We start from the raw sequence: 21,787 nt of genomic DNA, 5'->3' as shown, positions 1-21,787 counted from the left end.
TTCGGTCATTTTTAAACCGAAGAGGATCAGAGAATGTCAACATTGAAAAGTGGAAGATTAATCAATTTATTAAAGAAATGTTAATTATTAGAAACCTTTTTGTCCCTGAAATTATCATTTTTTCTATTTCTTTTTCCTTTTTTATATTGTGCTCTGTTCTTTAGGACATTTATTATAGTTTTGTTTTGTCTTATTGTAATGATATTTACTGCAATACAAAACTTTACTTCCGCATTCCTCGATTCCTATGGAAGTCTGTGGGTGTTGTAACTCTGTCAGTTCAAAAACACTGTTGTTTTAATATAACATTTATACTTTGTGTATTTGTGTAATGTTTTGTCTTGTTTGTGATGTGGAGTAATTATATATATATACTATATAGTACTGTGCAAAAGTCTTAGGCATGTTAATCATTTTTCTGTTTCTTCATGTAATCACAGACGGACTCGATGATGGTGAGATCAGATCATACCGGCTGTTGTCAGATTCCTTGTGCATACACAAATCTCACTGGATTATTACAATTAATGGCAAAAAGAATGTTTGGAAATCTAAACTGATATTTCCTACTGACACATTACAGCAAAATATATAAATAACTGACTTAAAACCATCTTTTTGGGGGGGGGGGGGGGGTATTAACATGCCTAAGACTTTTGCACAGTACTGTATATACTGGGGAGAACATTTATGTTTTAGGATTAGCATGTTTAATCAAGCATTGGCTCACCTGTGATGTTCACTGATTTAACTGAATATTTATTTAATGTGCATTTGGACTGAAGTAAGTATCACTTGTAATTTATTGTTTAACTGTCTATGAATCACATAAAATACTGGTTTTGGTTTTCCTGGTCAAACTATAATTGTACAGAAAATGAGCTCTCAATAAAATTTATTCAATTGTCTCTCATTTGTGTTGTGTGGATGTGTAATTGTTTGGTTGGACTCCTTCTTCAGACCCGAAAACAAGCTAGAGTTTAACAAGCAAAGTTGGTGATCATTGAGTAAAAAAGTTAAAAACTATTACATTACTAATAAAGAATATATTTACCAAGGACAAAATATGTGTTTATCAGAGAGTTCATCTTACCCCAGTTTCTCCAGTTTACAGTGAGGATCCTCCAGTACAGCAGAGAGCAGATGAACTGAATCTCCTAGTTCATTCCCAGACAGATTCAGATCTCTCAGGTGTGAGGGGTTTGATCTCAGAGCTGAAGCCAGAGCAGAACAACCTTCATCTGTGACTCCACAATAATTCAACCTGTAGAGAACAATGACACACTCTTCACTCTCTCAGTTCAGATCAGATCAGATCAGTTTAACACAAGGGTCCGCAGCCGTACTGCAGGGGGTCCGTCAATTAAAGTCCCTGTAAAGGCAATTCTAAAAAAAAAATTCTAAACACATTATAAAAGTTAGAAATGTATTGCTAAAACATATTACGAAAACTGTGAACTGTGAAGTACTGAATTGTGGAGTTAGACCGTTAAACAGTTTTTCACCATTGCTGTGTTCCGGATTTTTTGGGCGGGGCTAAAACGGGGGCTCGATGACACACTGGAGCCCCTGAGCTCCTGGACACGCCCCTACTTGATGACACACTGGAGCCCCTGACGCTGTCCCCTCCCCTAACAATATAAATAGAGCACAATCACAGCAGTTTGCCGATCGCGAGTTACTGTCAGTACTATTAGTTACTACAGCCTACAGTTTGCTAGCTAGCTATGCCTTCGTCACGGAAATGCATACTACCTGGATGCGATCACGTACAAAACAGATCGGTGTCCTTATTAAAATTTCCGAAAAACGATCACATCAAGATGTGGATTAATTTTGTGAATAAATGAGTGAATAGGTGAGCCACCTTGATGGAGAGCTGAGGATCACCGCCAAAACCCGCCTCTGTAGTGATCATTTTACACGGGATAGTTTTATAAACTTTCGTCGGAGACAACTGGGATTCACTGATAATCCGCTGTTACTGGTGAATGGGGCCGAGCCGACTATCTCCCGCCTCGGTGTTCATACTCCCGTCGCGCCGACAACTCAGTGCCGGCCCGAGCCTTTTGGGGGCCCTAAGCAGAATTTGATTTGGGGGCCCCCTCCCACCACGCGGAGTCACCTGTGCTTGACGATTATTGACACAATGTCACGCTATAATGTTGCATTATAAATGAATACAATGAGGTTATGTATTAATACAAAATAAATAAAAAATAGATACTTAAAGTTGTAACTTTTTCTTTACTCTTTTACTAACTCTTGGAATCTTCTGAAAACAAAGTGTCACAAAACATATTAAAAAAATTATTTGCAAAATATCCTCCAACGTTTGCAACACTTTGCAGTTTGAATGATGTCTTGTATGAACATGACGGAGTATGTTTTTATGTTTCCACTGTTCGATCGCGCCCGCGACACACACACACACACACACACACACACACACACACACACACACACACACACACACACACACACACACACACACACACACACACACACACACACACACACACAAGCTTTGTAATCTTCCACTGTGATGTTTCCAAGCACATTTTTGCGCGTGTGAGGAGGATGATTTTTTTCCGTCGATAATGGAACGTGAGTGAAGTACAAAGCCTATGATAAAGAATAGTTTACCATCCAAATCCATCGCGAATGTTGAAACATTTTGATTCTAATGAGAGAGATGCGTGAGCCCAACGCCGCTTAATTTCACTTTCGCTTTAAATTATTTCGTTTTGGCTTGTTTATAGTTATTTTTTTATTCTTGTTCTGTTCTGAATATCATTACATTTAAAGGAGTCATGAACTGGATTGTTTTATTATTTTATAATGTTGCCTGGGGTGCCCTTATAATGTTAGTATGATTTTTACATCAAAAATTTTCATAATTTATAAATAAAAGCCATTTTTCCAAGCCTGATTTCAGCCTCAGATTTGAACGCTCTGTTTTAAGGGGCGTGTCTGCTGTGAGACTGCAGTGCAAACGCCCACTGCTGTGATTGGCTGACATGCTTGCATATGAAATAGCTAGTAGTATTACATGAACTCTGTCGAAAACTTTTACAACGTTTTTACTATTACAGCTATCGAGATTAACAAATCGTGAAAAGTATCGTTTAAAGCATTATATTTAAATCTATTCCATCACATGAAAGGTTGCAGCATGATGAGCACTGACTGAGCAGATGACAGACAGTCTGTTGATCGCGTGAATAAAGATCTTATCATTGCAACGCAATTTTTGTAAAATGTTTAGCACAGACACCTAAGCCAGTGGGAAGGGTTGTAGGAACCGCATCATTAAAATTAATTTAATCCACTGGTCCCTGATAGCTTGGTCCGTTCTTGGGAGAGAAAAAAACATTTCCATGTTGATTCTGGCAGTCAACAACAGAGCAACTCACGTGTGCACCACGTTTCTGCATCTTTCACGGTCGAGTGCGTACTTCGAATCGGAATTCATGGCGGCGCTCGACTGAATATGAGGGGGAGAGGGGCAGGGCGGGCTTCCTGCAGCATAGGTCTGCGGTGTCCATATATGGTATATCCTGCGCCGACTTGACGTCAAGTCGGCGCAGAAATTAACATCACGTATTTGAGTGCGCGTGCACGTGGGCTGGTTGACGATCCAAGGGGTAAACAAACACTTCACTTTTAAATATCGGCTTCCCGGCCAGTGTATAATCGTTAGGCAATCATAACATAATTTTTTTCTCGTGGAAAAGTGAAAATTACAGGTCATGACTCCTTTAAAGGATAAATCATTGATCAAATCAAATTTTTGTGACATGGCTTAACATTACCGTGACTTTACGCACGAATTGTCTATGCACGCGAGGTTATGCGCATGACTCAAACACTGGCAGACACAGCAGCAGTTGTAGGCAGGTATATTGATCATGAAATCAGAATTTTCTTGTCTTGAATTATTAATCCTTTAATTCATTTATGTCACTTGTTTAAGTTAATTAATATGTAAAAAAAAAAAAAAAAAAAAAAAAAAAAACTCGATTGGGGGCCCCCTGGTGGCCCCAAGCAGCCGCTTAGTTCGTTTATGCCTCGGGCCGGCCCTGCGACAACTGGTGCCATCATCAGCAGTGCGTGCCCACCAATGAGTGTAAGTTGCCTTGTGTGCTAATGTTATAATTATAGTAGGTAGTCCAGGCTCGAACATGTATGGCTTTGTAAAACCAATTAAGCTTCTAGGAGCATCCATTCCGGCTGTAGCGGTGACAGCTGAGTGTGGCGACGGCAGCTTTCCCGCGAGTGGGCGTGGTTTCAGCGCAGCCAGCGGACACGCCCCCAGCGTTTGAGAGCAGAGACTCCTGCTCATTTTTTCAAGATTTTGATAGCTTATTTTATGTACTTGCCGGCTTTTTTTATCATTGAAATTTGTCTGGGTAGCTAATAACACATTTTTCTGTGGTGTGACAAACTCAGAACACATACTTAATTTTGACTTTACAGGGACTTAAATGCTTGATCACAAATCATTTTTTGTAAAAAAATTTAAACATGGGTAAAAAACATCACAAAGTCAAATTTAAATATAAGCACTCTCAAACGAATGCAAGATCTTCCTCAAACAATCTTCATCTGTGACTCCACAATATTTCAACCTGTAGAGAACAATGACGCTGTGTAAACAGTGTGTAAAATGACCATTTTATTAAAGATTGCAGTGTGTGATGTGATTTGAATGTAGTGACAAGCAATGCCACTATATTCTACACTGCTTTATAAAGGATGCCGGTTCTCCATGAACTTGAGGAGAAACTGAGGGACAAATACCATGCAGTGCTGTAACTATGGAGTGATAAAGAGATAACATTAATAACACCTGAAGTGTAACTTTATCAATTAAATGTACTATATTTTTGTTCAATAATATTAATTTAATATTTGAAGATATTTTTGTTTCTAAATATTTGTCCAATAATTATGATCCATTAATGGCCATTTAAAATAATATTTTTTTTCTAATATTTGTATTACTTATATTACAATTAGATTTCATGCTTAGCATTTAGCATGCTAATATATGCTATTGCTAATTAATAGTTTTGTAGCAATCTAATACAATCTTATAACTCAGTCATGTGACACAAATATAAGAAATTGAATGAATTAATCCAGTTAGGGAACCATATTAAAATCACTTTAAAACTTCTTAATTTGGTTACTTGGAAATGACTTGATTCCACGATGTTGACATTATGTGAACAAATTATCTTTGTTGAACTTAATTGGTTCATGTGGAGCTGATGTGCATGATTCAATCATTTAAATCCTACACACTTTTTCAGTGCATTGTTTTCTGTATTTTAAAAATAATTTTGGATTTACTGTAAATCCTTAAGAATGTCAACATTGAAAAGTGGAAGAATAATCAATTTATTAAAGAAGTTTCAATTATGAGAAGAACCTGAAGTCTTTTTGTCCCTGATATTTTTCCCATTTCTTTTTCCTTTTTATATTGTGCTCTATCATTACAATAAGGCAAAACAAAACTATAATAAATGTCCTAACATTTATTATAGTTTTGTTTTGCCTTATTGTAATGATATTTACTGCAATACAAAACTTTACTTCCGCATTCCTCGATTCCTATGGAAGTCTGTGGGTGTTGTAACTCTGTCAGTTCAAAAACACTGTTGTTTTAATATAACATTTATACTTTGTGTATTTGTGTAATGTTTTGTCTTGTTTGTGATGTGGAGTAATTATATATATATACTTTATACCATGGTCTGGGTGAATACTCGATTCTGATTGGCTGCAGGGTGTCCATTAAAAAGTGATAGAGGACACCTAGTAAAGGAGTTCTGGTGAAACTGACTGTTTACCGTTCGAAATTAATAAATAAATGCGCTGGCTACATCAGCTGTGAGTAACCATAGCAACAGGCAGTAAACTGAAGGGTTCTACGAGCTGAGCGGACTATAAATATCTCCGGTTGCTAAATAAACCATCAGGTGTAACCAGGGAAACCAAGTTATTGTTTGTAAAAACTTTAGATTTCGATTGTAAAACTAATTAAAATATAAACTAATGTTTTAAAAATGTGTTATTTGGCAAGTGACCATGGTATAAGCGGGTTAATGCCCTTCGAGGTGTCCATTGTCAGGTATTAATGGACTTCGCTGCGCGTCGGACGGTTCACGCCTCGCCGTCGTCCATTAATACCTGACAATGGACACCTCGTCGGGCATTAACCCTTAAATATAGTACTGTGCAAAAGTCTTAGGCATGTTAATCATTTTTCTGTTTCTTCATGTAATCACAGACGGACTCGATGATGGTGAGATCAGATCATACCGGCTGTTGTCAGATTCCTTGTGCATACACAAATCTCACTGGATTATTACAATTAATGGCAAAAAGAATGTTTGGAAATCTAAACTGATATTTCCTACTGACACACTACAGCAAAATATATAAATAACTGACTTAAAATTATTTTTTGGGGGGAGGGGAGGGGGGGGGGGGGGGATATTAACATGCCTAAGCCTTTTGCACAGTACTGTATATACTGGGGAGAACATTTATGTTTTAGGATTAGCATGTTTAATCAAGCATTGGCTCACCTGTGATGTTCACTGATTTAACTGAATATTTATTTAATGTGCATTTGGACTGAAGTAAGTATCACTTGTAATTTATTGTTTAACTGAGTGTCTATGAATCACACATAAAATACTGGTTTTGGTTTTCCTGGTCAAACTATAATTGTACAGAAAACAAGCTCTCAATGAAATGTATTCAATTGTCTCTCATTTGTGTTGTGTGGATGTGTAATTGTTTGGTTGGACTCCTTCTTCAGACCCGAAAACAAGCTAGAGTTTAACAAGCAAAGTTGGTGATCACTGAGTAAAAAAGTTAAAAACTATTAAATTACTAATAAAGAATATATTTACCAAGGACAAAATATGTGTTTATCAGAGAGTTCATCTTACCACAGTTTCTCCAGTTTACAGTGAGGATCCTCCAGTACAGCAGAGAGCAGATGAACTGAATCTCCTAGTTTATTCTCAGACAGATTCAGATCTCTCAGGTGTGAGGGGTTTGATCTCAGAGCTGAAGCCAGAGCAGAACAACCTTCATCTGTGACTCCACAATCCCACAACCTGTAGAGAACAATGACACACTCTTCACTCTCTCAGTTCAGATCAGATCAGTTTAACACAAGGGTCCGCAGCCGTACTGCAGGGGGTCCGTCAATTAATGCTTGATCACAAATAGTTTGTTAAATAAAAAAATGGTAAAAAACATCACAAAGTCAAATTTAAATATAAGCACTCTCAAGCGAATGCAAGATCACCCTCAGTTGATTCTGTAATAATATCATACTGGCAAACTCTCAAGTGTGTGTTTGTGTTTGAGCTCTGGAGAACGTCAAATGTTTTTACAGCGGTGAGAAATGTAGCCAATCACAGTCATGTTTGTTGGTCTATTGAACGCAGTGGCCAATCAGAGGTGTTTCATTTTGTCAGAGTCCACTCACCGAGATATAAAGGCCCTGTCCTAAATGGCACACTTCATATGCACTTTCAGTCTTGTAGACTTACAATGGCTTCTGCGTGCCCTTTAAATCCATGAGACCGTAGGGTGTCCTATTTAGTAATGTTAGGTTTCAGAAGGGTACTCACGAGCGCCCCTCTGCGGTCGATATGTGCTCTAAATGCGCACTAAAGCGAGCTCCGCAGCAGACTTGTTCACGACAGTCAAAGCGGTGTTACGTCAGGAAAGTGCGGACTCAGAGGAAGACCGCGAGTGTTTAGGGTGCCGTTTGTGACAGGGCCAAACTCACAATTGCGTGACATAAAAAGTCAGAATTGCGAGTTTGTACCTTGCAATTCTGAGGGGAAAAACAGTCAGAATTGTGAGATAAAAAGTCACAATTATCTTTTAAATTGTTTTATTTTGTGGCGGAAACAAGCTTCCATAAATTAGAGGCAACCAGTGGCGAATTAGTCTTCCAGGTTTTGATGTCATCCCTGTAGCTCTATTCACAGTCAGCTTTCCTTTCACATGAAACCCCCCAAATGCCAGCAAACCAATGAGAATGCTATGGAAGCTTATGGGTAGCAATATTCAATTTGAAATGTAATATGCAAAATGACAATGCAATATGTAAAATGGCAATGCATTTCTGTATTTAAACTTACATTTTCCATTACATTTGTGCAACTTTTGGTGCAAAATGAAAATGAAAATTCAATTATATAATTTACATTTGCCATTTCATACACTAGTTTTAATATGTAAATTGAACATTTTAATGCTTTATAAGTTGCAAAAGTAAAATTAAAATTTATTACAGAAATGATTAGATATGTTTAACATGTTCAAACAAATAATGTAGCAAAATGATCATTCAAATGTTATTTTTCTTAATTGCATTTACACCCACAGTTAAGACACTTGCAATTGCATTTTCATTAAATGTCCCGCAATGAATGAAGCAAAATTCATTGTGCAAATTGAAAATGCATTCCACCCTGTCAATCACTGCGTGAAGTTGGCCCCGCCCCCTTCCTGTCAATCACTGTGTGAATATGGAATATGACTGTGGAGCGGTGCTTACTGTGAATGTACGAATTATACTGCAGACAATTTAAACAGAGCAGCAGGGGCGTGTCTAGAGGGGGGGCACGGGGTGGCACCGGCCCCCCCTGGAATATGATTGGCCCCCCCTGGTGCCCCCCCTTCAATCTCATTGGGCTAGATTTACTGTCAACCTGAAAATGCCCACCGCACCATTGGACCAGAGTGCTGTCAATCACTGTTTGATTAGCGAGCACAGTTGCGCGTTTTTAAAACAGGAGGAAAGAGACACCACAACACGTCAGTGTTTACGTATGTACACACTAAATTATATATGACCTGGGAGTGCTCAGTGTAGAGTCACGGAGAGCCAAGTCCCTGGACATGGATGAGTTTATCAAACTATTTGGTAGCCAGCAAAACCCCCCCCCCCCAAAAAAACCCAGCAGAATACAGAGCAGAGCATAATACATGTGATGGTGCAGTTAACCCACAGGAACAGACACATTTCATGCTGAGAACACACACTTAATTTTTGTGTTGAAAATAAAGTAATGTAAAAAGTAAAGTAAATAAAATAATGTTAAATGACTAAATAATGTCTGTGATTTTTATTTTGTATTTATTGGAACAGAACTGTGTTGTCTAATCCATGCAAAATACAAAAAAAATAATACCATCTATATTAGAGCACGTGGCATTGCACAAGATTTTGGAAATCGTGCTTAATATTTTCTAAACCAGTATTTATTTTCAGTTGAATTTTCTGATTGGCCCCCCCTGACTGGTTCTTGGTCCCCCCTGTGAATTTTTTATATGTTAGGTTGACTATTTTATAATAATTTTTTATTACGGTTATAATGAACAGGCTGCAAGATTCCAATGCTGGAATATGTTGTATGTGTGTGTGTGAGGTGTGTGTGTGTGTGTGTGTGTGTGTGAGAGGCGCGGGCGCGATCGAAAAGTGGAAACATAAAAACATACTCCGTCATGTTCATACAAGACATCATTCAAACTGCAAAGTGTTGCAAAACGTTGGAGGATATTTTGTAAATAATTTATTTAATATGTTTTGTGACAGTCTTAATAGCTTTTCCATTAGTACTAGAATGAATAGTAGAAAAGTAATTTTCGAATTCTTTAAGGAATACTGAGAAAAGGGGCTTTTTGTTAGAAACCTTACACTTATGGATGTGAAATTTGACTAATAAAATTAACAGATTAATTACAAAAGCCTCCTTAATCACACTGTTATCATGCTTTGAATATCCAAAAATTACATTTTCAAAATGCAAAACTAAATTAGAGAGTACCTTTTCCTTAATAAACATAGACACTTCATACCATAACTTTTTCACACGACTACAATGCCAGAAAATGTGGGGAACTGTTTCCAAGTGCAAAGAGCAAAACGAGCAACTTACATCAATGTCTTAAACTTACTAAGGAAATGTTTGACAGGGTAGAATTTGTGCAATATCTTGAAAGAGATTTCTTTCACCTTGTTTGTAACAAAAAACTTATGAGGTAATAACCAGACACTTTCCCAAACAAGGTCATTAACACATTTAGTCCAATAAGCAATAGAGCAAGATTTGGTGACAAACTCCTTTAAAAATAGAGAACGAATAGATTGGTTATTGTTTTTGTACTGTAAAAAACAAATTTTGCCACATATTGTGTCAGCTGTTAATTATGAGCATATCAACTGATGACAACACACTTCTACATAAGGAAATTATACCAGAATTGATTGCAGAAAATACAAGAGCAAATTCCTTGGGAGTCAGGAAAATTAAAGTGCAGAAGAAACTCGTCATACGTCATAAGGAATCCTTGAGAGTTAAACAAATGACAAACTAAAACAATACCCTTTTCAAACCAGTTTTAAAAAAACACTTTTGTGTTTATACAAAATACAACGATTATTCCAAATAAGAAAACGGTGCAGAGAGAAGTTGTGCTTGTAGATCAGTTTCCAAGCCAATAAAGCTTGAGCATGAAAGGCAGAAAGTTTCACTGGCAATTTGTCAATTTTATAATCACACATTAGTAAAAAAGAAAGACCCCCAAGTCGGTCAAAAATAAAATTAGGAATAAAATTCCACAAAGAAGGTTTTTTTCAAACAAAATTTTAACCAATAAATTTTGAGGGTATTAGTATGCTCAATATTGTATTGAGATGATGTTCTAACCTGTGTAGTAGTAGTACTGATAAATAGTAATAAGTAATTATTGATGAATAATTATTTACATAAATGTGAATCTTAAGTTATCCTAGTTTCTCTCTACATACATGCAAAATAGTTAATTTTACAACATTTTAAATCACATGATTTTAAACCTAAATTTGATGGATTAATAGCATGTGGTCACCGCAAGTATTATTATTATTTTTAATGCGTGTATACAGAACATTTTAAAATTAAGCCATTTAATTTTATTCAGGACATATTTGCTGTTGAGTGGAAGTAATTGTCTCTGTAATTTTAATCCTAAAGCTACAATACAATATGGTCTGTAAACAACTTAACATACCAGTACACATTCAAGGGAAAATGCTAAAATAATAACAGCATCAAGAAAATAAATCTTGTCAGATGTCCAAAAAAAAAAAAAAAGTGCATAAAGATATTTTGTCTGGTAAGAGTTCCTTCTTTAATGGCTCATTTTTCCACAGTGATCTGTACATAAGGTTCCTCTTAATTTGCTGTTCAGTGTCTGCAGGACATGTACGCACATAAAAATTTAACCCCACTGAATTTAAGTTTAAAATACAAACTGATCACATCACTGATGAACTCTCTTCTAGTGCGCATGCATATATGACGTCACCAAACACACCACCGCGCATGCGCGTAACAGCGTCCAGTACGTGTTGGATCTGATCCAGCTATACGTCATCGTGCTACAGGCTGCAGAGAGGACTTCTTGAGAGTAGTCGAGTGCAGGCGGGGAGGAGCTGCAAATGGACACGTGAAGTCGGACACTTTCTGGTTCCCGTAGTGACCGCTCACGTGGTGTTTGCATACTTTACCACAGCTGAAGTGAAATAAATTCAATATTTGCCAAATAATACACAGATGTTTCAGAGACATTTTCATTCAATATACTTTATGTACTGCTTCATACAGCGTCTGTTTGAACAAGAATAAAGTTCAACATAAACTTCTATCAATGAAGTGGAGTCTACGTTTTTTAATCAGTTTTAATTTGATAAACATGACACAATATAACATCGCAACTACATGAAAAGAGTGTTTACTGTTATAAAAAACTGATTTGTGAGCTTTAGAGGAACTAAAGGTGTTCGAATAAACACGAAACACACGTGATCGTTGTCATTCGGTGAATCCGGCCAATCGTGGAACAGCTGTGTCGTCATCAGAGCTCGTGCAGCCGCTCTTGAGAAGCTGCGCTGGCTGAGTTCTCCGGCTACTTTCGAATCGCTCTCGCGGTACTTTGATGGCATATGTCACAGTCACGTGGCGTCAGCGCTGTATCAAGTCGGACAATTTCTAACCGGCATGCACTGCTTCAAGTCAGCCGCCGATCGGTCTGCGCAGAGCTGTGTGAAGTTGAACAAGCCTTGTGTGAAGTTGGCCCCGTCCCCTCCCACCCTGTCAATCACTGCGTGAAGTTGGCCCCGCACCCTCCCTCCCTGTCAATCACTGTGTGAAGTTGGCCCCGCCCCCTCCCACCCTGTCAATCACTGTGTGAAGTTGGCCCCGCCCCCTCCCACCCTGTCAATCACTGTGTGAAGTTGGCCCCGCCCCCTCCCACCCTGTCAATCACTGTGTGAAGTTGGCCCCACCCCCTCCCACCCTGTCAATCACTGTGTGAAGTTGGCCCCGCCCCCTCCCACCCTGTCAATCACTGCGTGAAGTTGGCCCCGCCCCCTCCCACCCTGTCAATCACTGCGTGAAGTTGGCCCCGCCCCCTCCCACCCTGTCAATCACTGCGTGAAGTTGGCACCGTCCCCTCCCACCCTGTCAATCACTGTGTGAAGTTGGCCCCGCCCCCTCCCACCCTGTCAATCACTGTGTGAAGTTGGCCCCGCCCCCTCCCACCCTGTCAATCACTGCGTGAAGTTGGCCCCGCCCCCGCCCCTCCCACCCTGTCAATCACTGCGTGAAGTTGGCCCCGCCCCCTCCCACCCTGTCAATCACTGCGTGAAGTTGGCCCCGCCCCCTCCCACCCTGTCAATCACTGCGTGAAGTTGGCACCGTCCCCTCCCACCCTGTCAATCACTGTGTGAAGTTGGCCCCCCCGGTGACGTCATCATCTATAAGTCCTCCTGGGAAGTCGTGTTTACGACGGCAGTGCGTTCAAGTCACTTTCATCAGAATAAGATGGCGGTGTACTTTCTCTTAATTAATTACATATAAATACAGCAAGATTCTTAAACTAGTTCTAGAAAATTAAGAACAAAGAAATGTGCATCAGGTGTACTTTGTTTTTTAATATTTTTCATTAATTTATGAAGCCACTGCAAACTTAAAATATGTTAAAATATGTTGTTGTATAATATCAAGAAAATGCAATTACCTGCCTCCTTATTTATTATAGATGCCTTTTTGTTACACATATTTAGCCAGTGTAATGCATTGCATTCAATGTTGTTATTTATTTTGTTTGTAAAAGATGGCTTATATTGTTTTGGCATAGATGTACAGTAATTGGTTATGTATGTATATGTGACTGTGCCAACCTCTGTTAAGAGGAGCAGAAAATTGCGATTATGTGTGTGCGCTAGACTCTTTAAATGTTTAAATGAACTCAGCCATCTTAGCTGAGTTTACTGTAGTTCAAGGACATGAAGAGGTGGACCGCTTGCACCTGACTGGAGAAGGATCTGGGAAACTTTGGAGGAGTGTCAACCAAATGCCAGTTGTAAACAAGGAGTATAAAAGACAGATGAACGGACTGCCTCTTGGGATACTGATACGCCAGTGCCCCCGACGCCTAGAAGCCCAGAGCTGAGGACAAGAAACCCCAAGCAGAAGAGAAGAAGCCCAGAGCTTACTACACCTTTGTTTCAAAACATGACTATTGTATTTTATACTTAAACGATTAAGTTGTATTCACCTTTTATATTTTTGTTTATTATAAAAAGAAAAGTAACCAATTCAAAGAAATGTAATTGATTACAAAATCTGCCTACTGAGATTTATGATGCTGGAAGACTATTAATGAGAACATACCACAGAGGAGTCTTCTGACCAAATTGTAAGTACCTTTTGAACGCTTACGGTTTAGGTCAGATTTGACTTTCTTTACCTTACCTGAGAATAATAAATAAATAGGTAAAAGGTGTTAAGAGTAAAGTACACACCGTAAAACATGGCGCCCAACGTTTTAGGGGCATTGATCCATCGACCCCTGGCCACGGTCGATCGAGCAATGCTTGCCCATTCGCTTCCGCACTCGTACGCTTGAGTATAGGAGTACGAACTTTGAATGCTAGTAAATTACCAACTAAAAGGCAACCTGTAAGACCCCAACAATGTTAATAATCTAGAAAAGATTATTTAAAGGAACAACCCAGAAAGGGTTAAAATAAATGACGTCTAAGAGAAACTTCTGGAAAAGATAGTATTTAAAAAAACAGACCCAGAAAGGGAGAATATTACTGTTATAATACAGACCCAGAAAGGGAGAATATTACTGTTATAATAAAGCCCAGAAAGGGCAAAGATTAATATAAAAATAAAATTCCGTGAGAGTGGAAAATATACAAATAAAATTCCGTGAGAGTGGAAAAATGAATGCTATAATGCATACCCAGAAAGGGCAAAGATTAATGTAATAATAATAAAACCCAGAAGGGTTAAAACAAAAGTCGACTAAGAGAAATTTAGCCAGAAAGTAATAATCTAGAAAAGATTATTTAAAGGAAAATCCCAGAAAGGGTTGAACAGAGATTATTTATAGACAGCCCAGAAAGGGTTGAACGCGCGTAGAACAAATAACTTTATGAGCGAGAGAGCCGTAAAGATTGAGAAAGCCGTGAAAAAGGAGAGACAGAAAGTCTCAAACGGCTAGCCTCAGACAGTAAGAGGCAGAGACTGGCTAAAAGATAAGACCTGTTAGTGGAGGACGCTTCGCTTATGACAGGGCAAGCAGTAAAATCCAGCAATGTAGATATTTAACATGAGGAGATTCTCATGTATTAAAATGAAAACTAGCCTTTCAGGCAGACACAACGGTTCTAGAAAATGGAACGAGGCTTCTCTATAGAGATAGACCAAAATGGTTAAAACTTAAAGTCCCTGTAAAGTCAAAATTAAGTATGTGTTCTGAGTTTGTCACACCACAGAAAAATGCGTTATTAGCCACCCAGCCAAATTTGAATGAAAAAAAAAGCCGGCAAGTACATAAAATAAGCTATCAAAATCTTGAAAAAATGAGCAGGAGTCTCTGCTCTCAAACGCTGGGGGCGTGTCCACTGGCTGCGCTGAAACCACGCCCACTCGCTACAGCCGGAATGGATGCTCCTAGCAGCTTAATTGTTTTTACAAAGCCATACATGTTCGAGCCTGGACTACCTACTATAATTATAACATTAGCACACAAGGCAACAACTTACACTCATTGGTGGGCACGCACTGCCAACGATGGCACCAGTTGTCGGCGCGACGGGATGATAAAGGGCGAGGCGGGATATAGTCGGCTCGGCCCCATTCACCAGTAACAGCGGACTATCAGTGAATCCCAGTTGTCTCCGACGAAAGTTTATAAAACTATCCCGTGTAAAATGATCACTACAGAGGCAGGTTTTGGCGGTGATCCTCAGCTCTCCACCAAGGTGGCTCTTCACAAAATTAATCCACCTCTTGTTGATGTGATACGTTAGTTTTTCGGAAATTTAAATAAGGACACTCTGATCTGTTTTGTACGTGATCGCATCCAGGTTATATGCATTTCCGTGATGAGGCATAGCTAGCTAGCAAACTGTAGGCTGTAGTAACCATAGATATAAACTCGCGATCGGCAAACTGATGTGAATGTGCTCTATTTATATTGTTAGGGGAGGGGCTAGCGTCAGGGGCTCCAGTGCGTCATCAAGTAGGGGCGTGTCCAGGAGCTCAGGGGCTTCAGTGCGTCATCGAGCCCCCGTTTGAGCCCCGCCCAAAAAATCCGGAACACAGCAATGGTGAAAAACTGTTTAACGGTCTAACTCCACAATTCAGTACTTCACAGTTCACGGTCTTTGTAATATGTTTTAGCAAAACATTTCTAACATTTCTAATGTGTTTAGATTTTTTTTTTAGAATTGCCTTTACAGGGACTTTAATTGTTTTTACAAAGCCATACATGTTCGAGCCTGGACTACCTACTATAATTATAACATAAGCACACAAGGCAACTTACACTCATTGGTGGGCACGCACTGCCAACGATGGCACCAGTTGTCGTCGCGACGGGAGGATGAAGTCGAGGCGGGAGATATTCGGCTCGGCCGCAGTAACAGCGGATTATCAGTGAATCCCAGTTGTCTCCGACTAAAGTTTATAAAACTATCCCGTGTAAAATGATCACTACAGAGGCAGGTTTTGGCGGTGATCCTCAGCTCTCCATCAAGGTGGCTCTTCACAAAATTAATCCACCTCTTGTTGATGTGATACGTTAGTTTTTCGTAAATTTACATTATCTGTTTTGTACGTGATCGCATCCAGGTTATATGCATTTCCGTGATGAGGCATAGCTAGCTAGCAAACTAGGCTGTAGTAACTATAGATATCATATAAAGCCTTTATATGATATCTATGGTAGGCTAGTAATTAACAGTACTGACAGTAACTCGCGATCGGCAAATTGATGTGAATGTGCGATATTTATATATTGTTAGGGGAGGGGACAGCGTCAGGGGCTCCAGTGCGTCATCAAGTAGGGGCGTGTCCAGGAGCTCAGGGGCTTCAGTGCGTCATCGAGCCCCCGTTTTAGCCCCGCCCAAAAAATCCGGAACACAGCAATGGTGAAAAACTGTTTAACGGTCTAACTCCACAATTCAGTACTTCACAGTTCAGTCTTTGTAATGTGTTTTAGCAATACATTTCTAACATTTCTAATGTGTTTAGAATTTTTTTTTAGAATTGCCTTTACAGGGACTTTAAAGACTGAGGAAGGTCTAACATGAAGTGGAAAAATGTGTACATGTAATAACATTACAGAATAAGACTTCTAGACAAGGAATAATGGTTAATAATGATTAATGACTGTTAACAAACAGCTAAGAAATGTTTTTCTATATTACGAATGATAGAGTGCTAAAACGAATTTAAACCACCGGACTTGGATAGACAGGCTATATATCAAGTTGATATTAATATCTTTAAACAAACAGAAGAAATGTACCTAACATTGTCAGAAGACAGTTTTATGAAGTGGAAATATGCAGGCTAAAAGTAGGACTTATAATCTGTAACAATATGTGTTGGGACAAATGGGATGTTATCTGGCATATTAAAATTAAAATAAAAAGTGTAATGAAAGTATAATTATTGGTCCTGGAAGAGCCAGGATGATTTTATTGTAAAATAGGTGTACCGGTTAAAGAGAGAGTCTGTGAACATAGCTCAGACTCGAAAAGCCAACAGTAGTGCGTGCCAGATCGTCTCCCACACTGTATTACAGAGAAGAGCTCGTACTTCAGAACGTTAGAGGCTGAAAGACCTGTAAAACGATAGTTATGAAAACTTAAGGGAGGCACTGACAACAAAATAAGTCAGGTAAACTTTATTTTAATATAAAGTTAACTAATAGTTTATGATGGAGTAAAAATGGTAATTGAAGGAATATAAATAACAGACAATGAAGGAAATGGGAGATAAACTATTAACAATAAACTTGTTAACAATAACAATGCAAAGAGTAACAACTTTAGAAACGGGAAAAGATGTCCCGCAAGGACTCTTTCGGCCGTCCATGCCTCCGTATGAGAGTTTTACCACAGAGTCAGGGTGAGTTAGAGGGTTCAGAGAACTCCAATACCTCTGATACACAACACCGAAAGTGAAAGCAGGAAATCAAATAATATTGTGTTAAATGTAGCTATTATATACTTTTAATATTGAATGATTAGTCAGAGGTTAATGTAGTAAATACAGAGGACTAAATACAAATATTCTGATAGAAAGAAATGAAGAAGATGCTTTTAAGAGGAAAACAATAAAAATAATAAAAAAAAAAATAAAAAAAATTACTTACAGAGATATAAAGACAGCCAGTCTATAATGGGAACCCATTTACTGAGGGTTTAAGTAGAATAGTGACAAATTTAGAACAAGTAATAGTGTCATTAAAAACAAAAAAATTGTTTCTGAAGCGAGACTTAGGTACCGTAAGAAGTCAAGTAAGAACTTCAAAAGACAAGAGAGTGTTAATATTGGTAAAGAGAAGTTCCAGAGTCCAGAAGAAGAAATGGAAAAAGACACTGAGACTTTTAGCCCAAAATTAAATGAAGAATAGTTTATAAGCAGGAATATTAGACTTATAAATCATGTCAAGTCATACTGCAAACATAAGTAAACAGGTAGGAGTTAAAAATTATATAACCACATAGTGCCTATGCTGACAGGAGGTTAAAGCATTAGAAAATGCATATAGGTGAGCCGAGATTTCACTTCAAGACAAACGTGTATCTGTCTTAGATATAAAGACAAATATAATGACCGATTACTGAGAGAGATATAGGTCAAAAAAAAAAAAATGAAAAGATAGTAATAACTAAATAATATGAATAATATGACGTAATATGTAAATTACATAAGTGGCCAAACAAACAAACATAAATAGAATATTTCATATCTTATAGGCTACTTTAGTCTTGAACAAAATTCATGTCTACACTAATGTCTACAGCAGAGAAAATGATAAATACTTCAGTAACTTAGAACAGGGCTTGGTACACTGATAAATGTTAAAAAATGGAGATGTGACTGAGACTGAACTATAACGGATTTTCTACAAGAAAACTTTGCTACTTTAAGGTAAGAAAATATAATTTATTTAAAAATATGTAATTAAGGCCTAGCAGCAAGAAATTGTTAATTAATTAATTAAAATAACAAGATAAGGCAAGGCAAAGCAAGCTTATTTATATAGCACATGTCATACACAATGGTAATTCAAAGTGCTTTACATATAAGAAAATATTATAAAAGAAATAAGAATAAATATTACAGTTTAGACAAAAATAAAATAAAATACTGTACAAACAGTCGGACCAACAGATAAGCAAGAAGGATGAGCTATAATTAGTAAAAAGTTAATTATAACTATACATGAAGTATGGATTTTTATACAGAAATTTATACAAAAACTTATATTGTAAACTTCTTAGATTAGGAGAGCTGTTGAAAATAGTGAATTCAAAGAGTATTATTAAATGGAATGTTTAAGTTAGCGACAAGATATACAATGTTTTGGACCGAAGGAAAAAAGCTGATAGATGTTTTATTAACATCTGAGAATAATAGATGGAAAATTGATCTAATAAATACGTTTAGATAAGAGAGGTCTATACCAATTGAAGAAGTTGTGAAAGAAGGCAAAGCTGTTTTTATGTATATATAGGCTATATATATATATATATATATTTTTTAATACTATTATACTAATGGCAGAAGGTTTTAAAGGAGTCGAAATACCTACCATTCCAGCCGCTCAAGATAACTAAGGAAACACCCTGGACAGTGAAATTTAGAATGAATAATTTGATTGAGGACTCAATAAAGCAAAAACTGTTTAAAAGCTGTAGAAGTTGTGTTAAACAATTGCCTAGGAAGTCAAGTTTGAGGATTTAATAAGTATATATACAAAAGATTATTAATGTTTAACGAGTTTGAGTTTAAGAGTTTTAGGTTTTGTAATTTGAAGTGGTTTACGCATAAAATACATAGCTTAATGGGTTACATTAAAGCATGTTATTGCTAGCAAATGATGAAGCATTACATATTAGAAAAAAAAATTTGATTAAACTAAACTGGAATAAGCTGAAATGTTAGTGCAATTAAAGCAGCCATGTGAAAGACGTTGAGTTATATAGAGGAAAAATAACAAACAAATGTGTTGTAGTTTGTGCCGAATGTGTGAATATAAAACCAGCTTTACCCAAGTATTAATAATACATTTAGTTTATATAGCACCTTTAAAAGTTGCTTTCTCAAAGCGCTTTACAGGCAAACACAAGAGGGAAAACTACACATTTTAAATACAAATATAAACAAATAAAATGGAAAATCAAGTAAAACTTGAAATAAAATGTTTTAAGAAGAGATTTAAGTCACTAAAGTGTTGCTTCACTGCTGCTGTATTGTCAGTAACTTTACCCTAAGTATCTAGTGCAATTATAACTAGACTAATGAGATAAAAACATTAGGGCATTTGAATATTGATATTGATAAAATATTATATCAATTAATAAAATAAAATAATAATAAAAACATACCTTGCTTCTGAGAAAAAGTTTAGCAGTTCTGTGCAAAAGATATTCCAAGTTGGAATTTCTGACGAGGTCAAAAGATATGATTCATCTGACAAACAACTACAGTTAGAGAGCCTCAAATGTGGAAACATTGCAGTGAGGAAGAAAAATAAAAAATAAAAATAAAAGCAAAACATTATAAAGCACGATTGATATATTATGTTGTAACAACTATTAATAGCCAGATAAAAAGTCATAAAAAAGGAAAAAGGTTTCTTAAAAACGTACAATTGTTTGTAAAACTATGTGCACTGAAGACTGAAGATTTGAGTTTGAAGTTAGAGAAAGCAGCATGTTAGGGGGAGTAATGTTTCTCCTGGTACAGCCTAGCACACAGAGCTCAGGGGAGTAGCTCAAGGTCGCTCAACAGGAGTTTTACATTTATATTTACATTTATGCATTTGGCAGACGCTTTTATCCAAAGCGACTTACAGTGCACTTATTACAGGGACAATCCCCCTGGTTTTACCAGACAAACCCAGCAATACATGGAGAAACAGGGTTTGATTTAAACTGTTTTGAGAAACGGGAAAATAGACCGCCAACTAACTGATTTAGCTCTAAAGCTTTATATAAGAGGTTAAGTCCCCCCAACATTTTTTAGACTAAGCCTTTTTCTGAACCTTTTAGTCCAACCAGACAATTTTAAAGAAAACACAGTGATATGATATTAATACAGCTGATAAGCTAGCTTGACTTAGAGAAAAGTAGAGAAACGGAAACAGAATGTATAATATATAAATATATAATAGATATTGGACCAAATTTAACACCTTAGTGAGAATTTAATCTTTGAAGTTTTAACTGATAACAAGATACATATTCCTACATGGGGACAGACATTATAATACTATTGTTTAAGTTAAAGATATAATACTATTGCATATGTTAAAGATATGCAACAATTATAATGGAGTTATTTAAAAGTCAAATATGGATGTTAAATATAGTGAACAAGAAATAAGATATTAAAGTAATTAAGTGGGTTACATATTATAGTAGTTGATGGATTTTTAGGAAGTCCTAGCGCCTGCTGTTATGGCAAGCCGTTTTAACATTTAATCATTTAAACCGACTAGTCTCTATTTTCATGCTACTAGTACTTATTTTTTAGATACTAGTATCTATTCCATTAAGTACTAGTACTTATTCAGTAGCTACTAGTGCTTATTCTTTAGGTACTAGTGCCTATTCTTTAGATACTAGTGCTTATTCTTTAGGTACTAGTACTTATTCAATAGATACTAGTACTTATTCATTAGATACTAGTACTTATTCATTAGATACTAGTACCTATTAAATAGATACTAGTACTTATTCATTAGATACTAGTACTTATTCATTAGATACTAGTTCTTATTTATTAGATACTAGTACTTATTCATTAGTTACTAGTACTTATTATTAGATACTAGTACTTATTCATTAGATACTAGTACCTATTAAATAGATACTAGTACTTATTCATTAGATACTAGTACTTATTCCAGTAGTGACTGGTAACTATTCTTTTGTTACTAGTAACAAATAAAAAAAATTGCCATTGACTTCTATGGGGATCTGTCATTCAGATATCAACTATTCAGTTCTGACTAGTATCTATTCCAATTGTGACTAGTACATATATATTAGATACTAGTAGTTATTTATTAGGTACTAGTACTTATTTTTTAGATACTAGTAACTATTACTAGATACTAGTATGTATTCAATAAATACTAGTACTAAGTCATTAGATAC

The 21,787-nt window shown here is 36.9% G+C and overlaps 1 protein-coding gene across 1 annotated transcript in view; it reads right to left on the bottom strand.

Moving 5' to 3' along the window:
• Positions 1-1,093: 1,093 nt before the first annotated feature.
• LOC309491484 (ribonuclease inhibitor-like) overlaps positions 1,094-21,787 on the bottom strand; it is a gene marked incomplete at both ends in the record, with an annotated part of 53,531 nt that continues 32,837 nt past the window's right edge. Inside the window, 2 exons of the mRNA XM_082190538.1 lie at positions 1,094-1,264; positions 6,969-7,139. Of these exons, the coding sequence (XP_082046664.1) occupies positions 1,094-1,264; positions 6,969-7,139 (342 nt within the window). The remainder of the gene's footprint in view (positions 1,265-6,968; positions 7,140-21,787) is intronic.

Source organism: Leuciscus leuciscus (genome assembly GCF_965113295.1).
Source record: "Leuciscus leuciscus genome assembly, contig: HAP1_SCAFFOLD_279, whole genome shotgun sequence".
Classification (NCBI taxonomy): Eukaryota; Metazoa; Chordata; class Actinopteri; order Cypriniformes; family Leuciscidae; genus Leuciscus; species Leuciscus leuciscus.
Note: the sequence above shows the minus strand (reverse complement) of the source record. Positions and strands in the feature narration are given on the sequence as shown.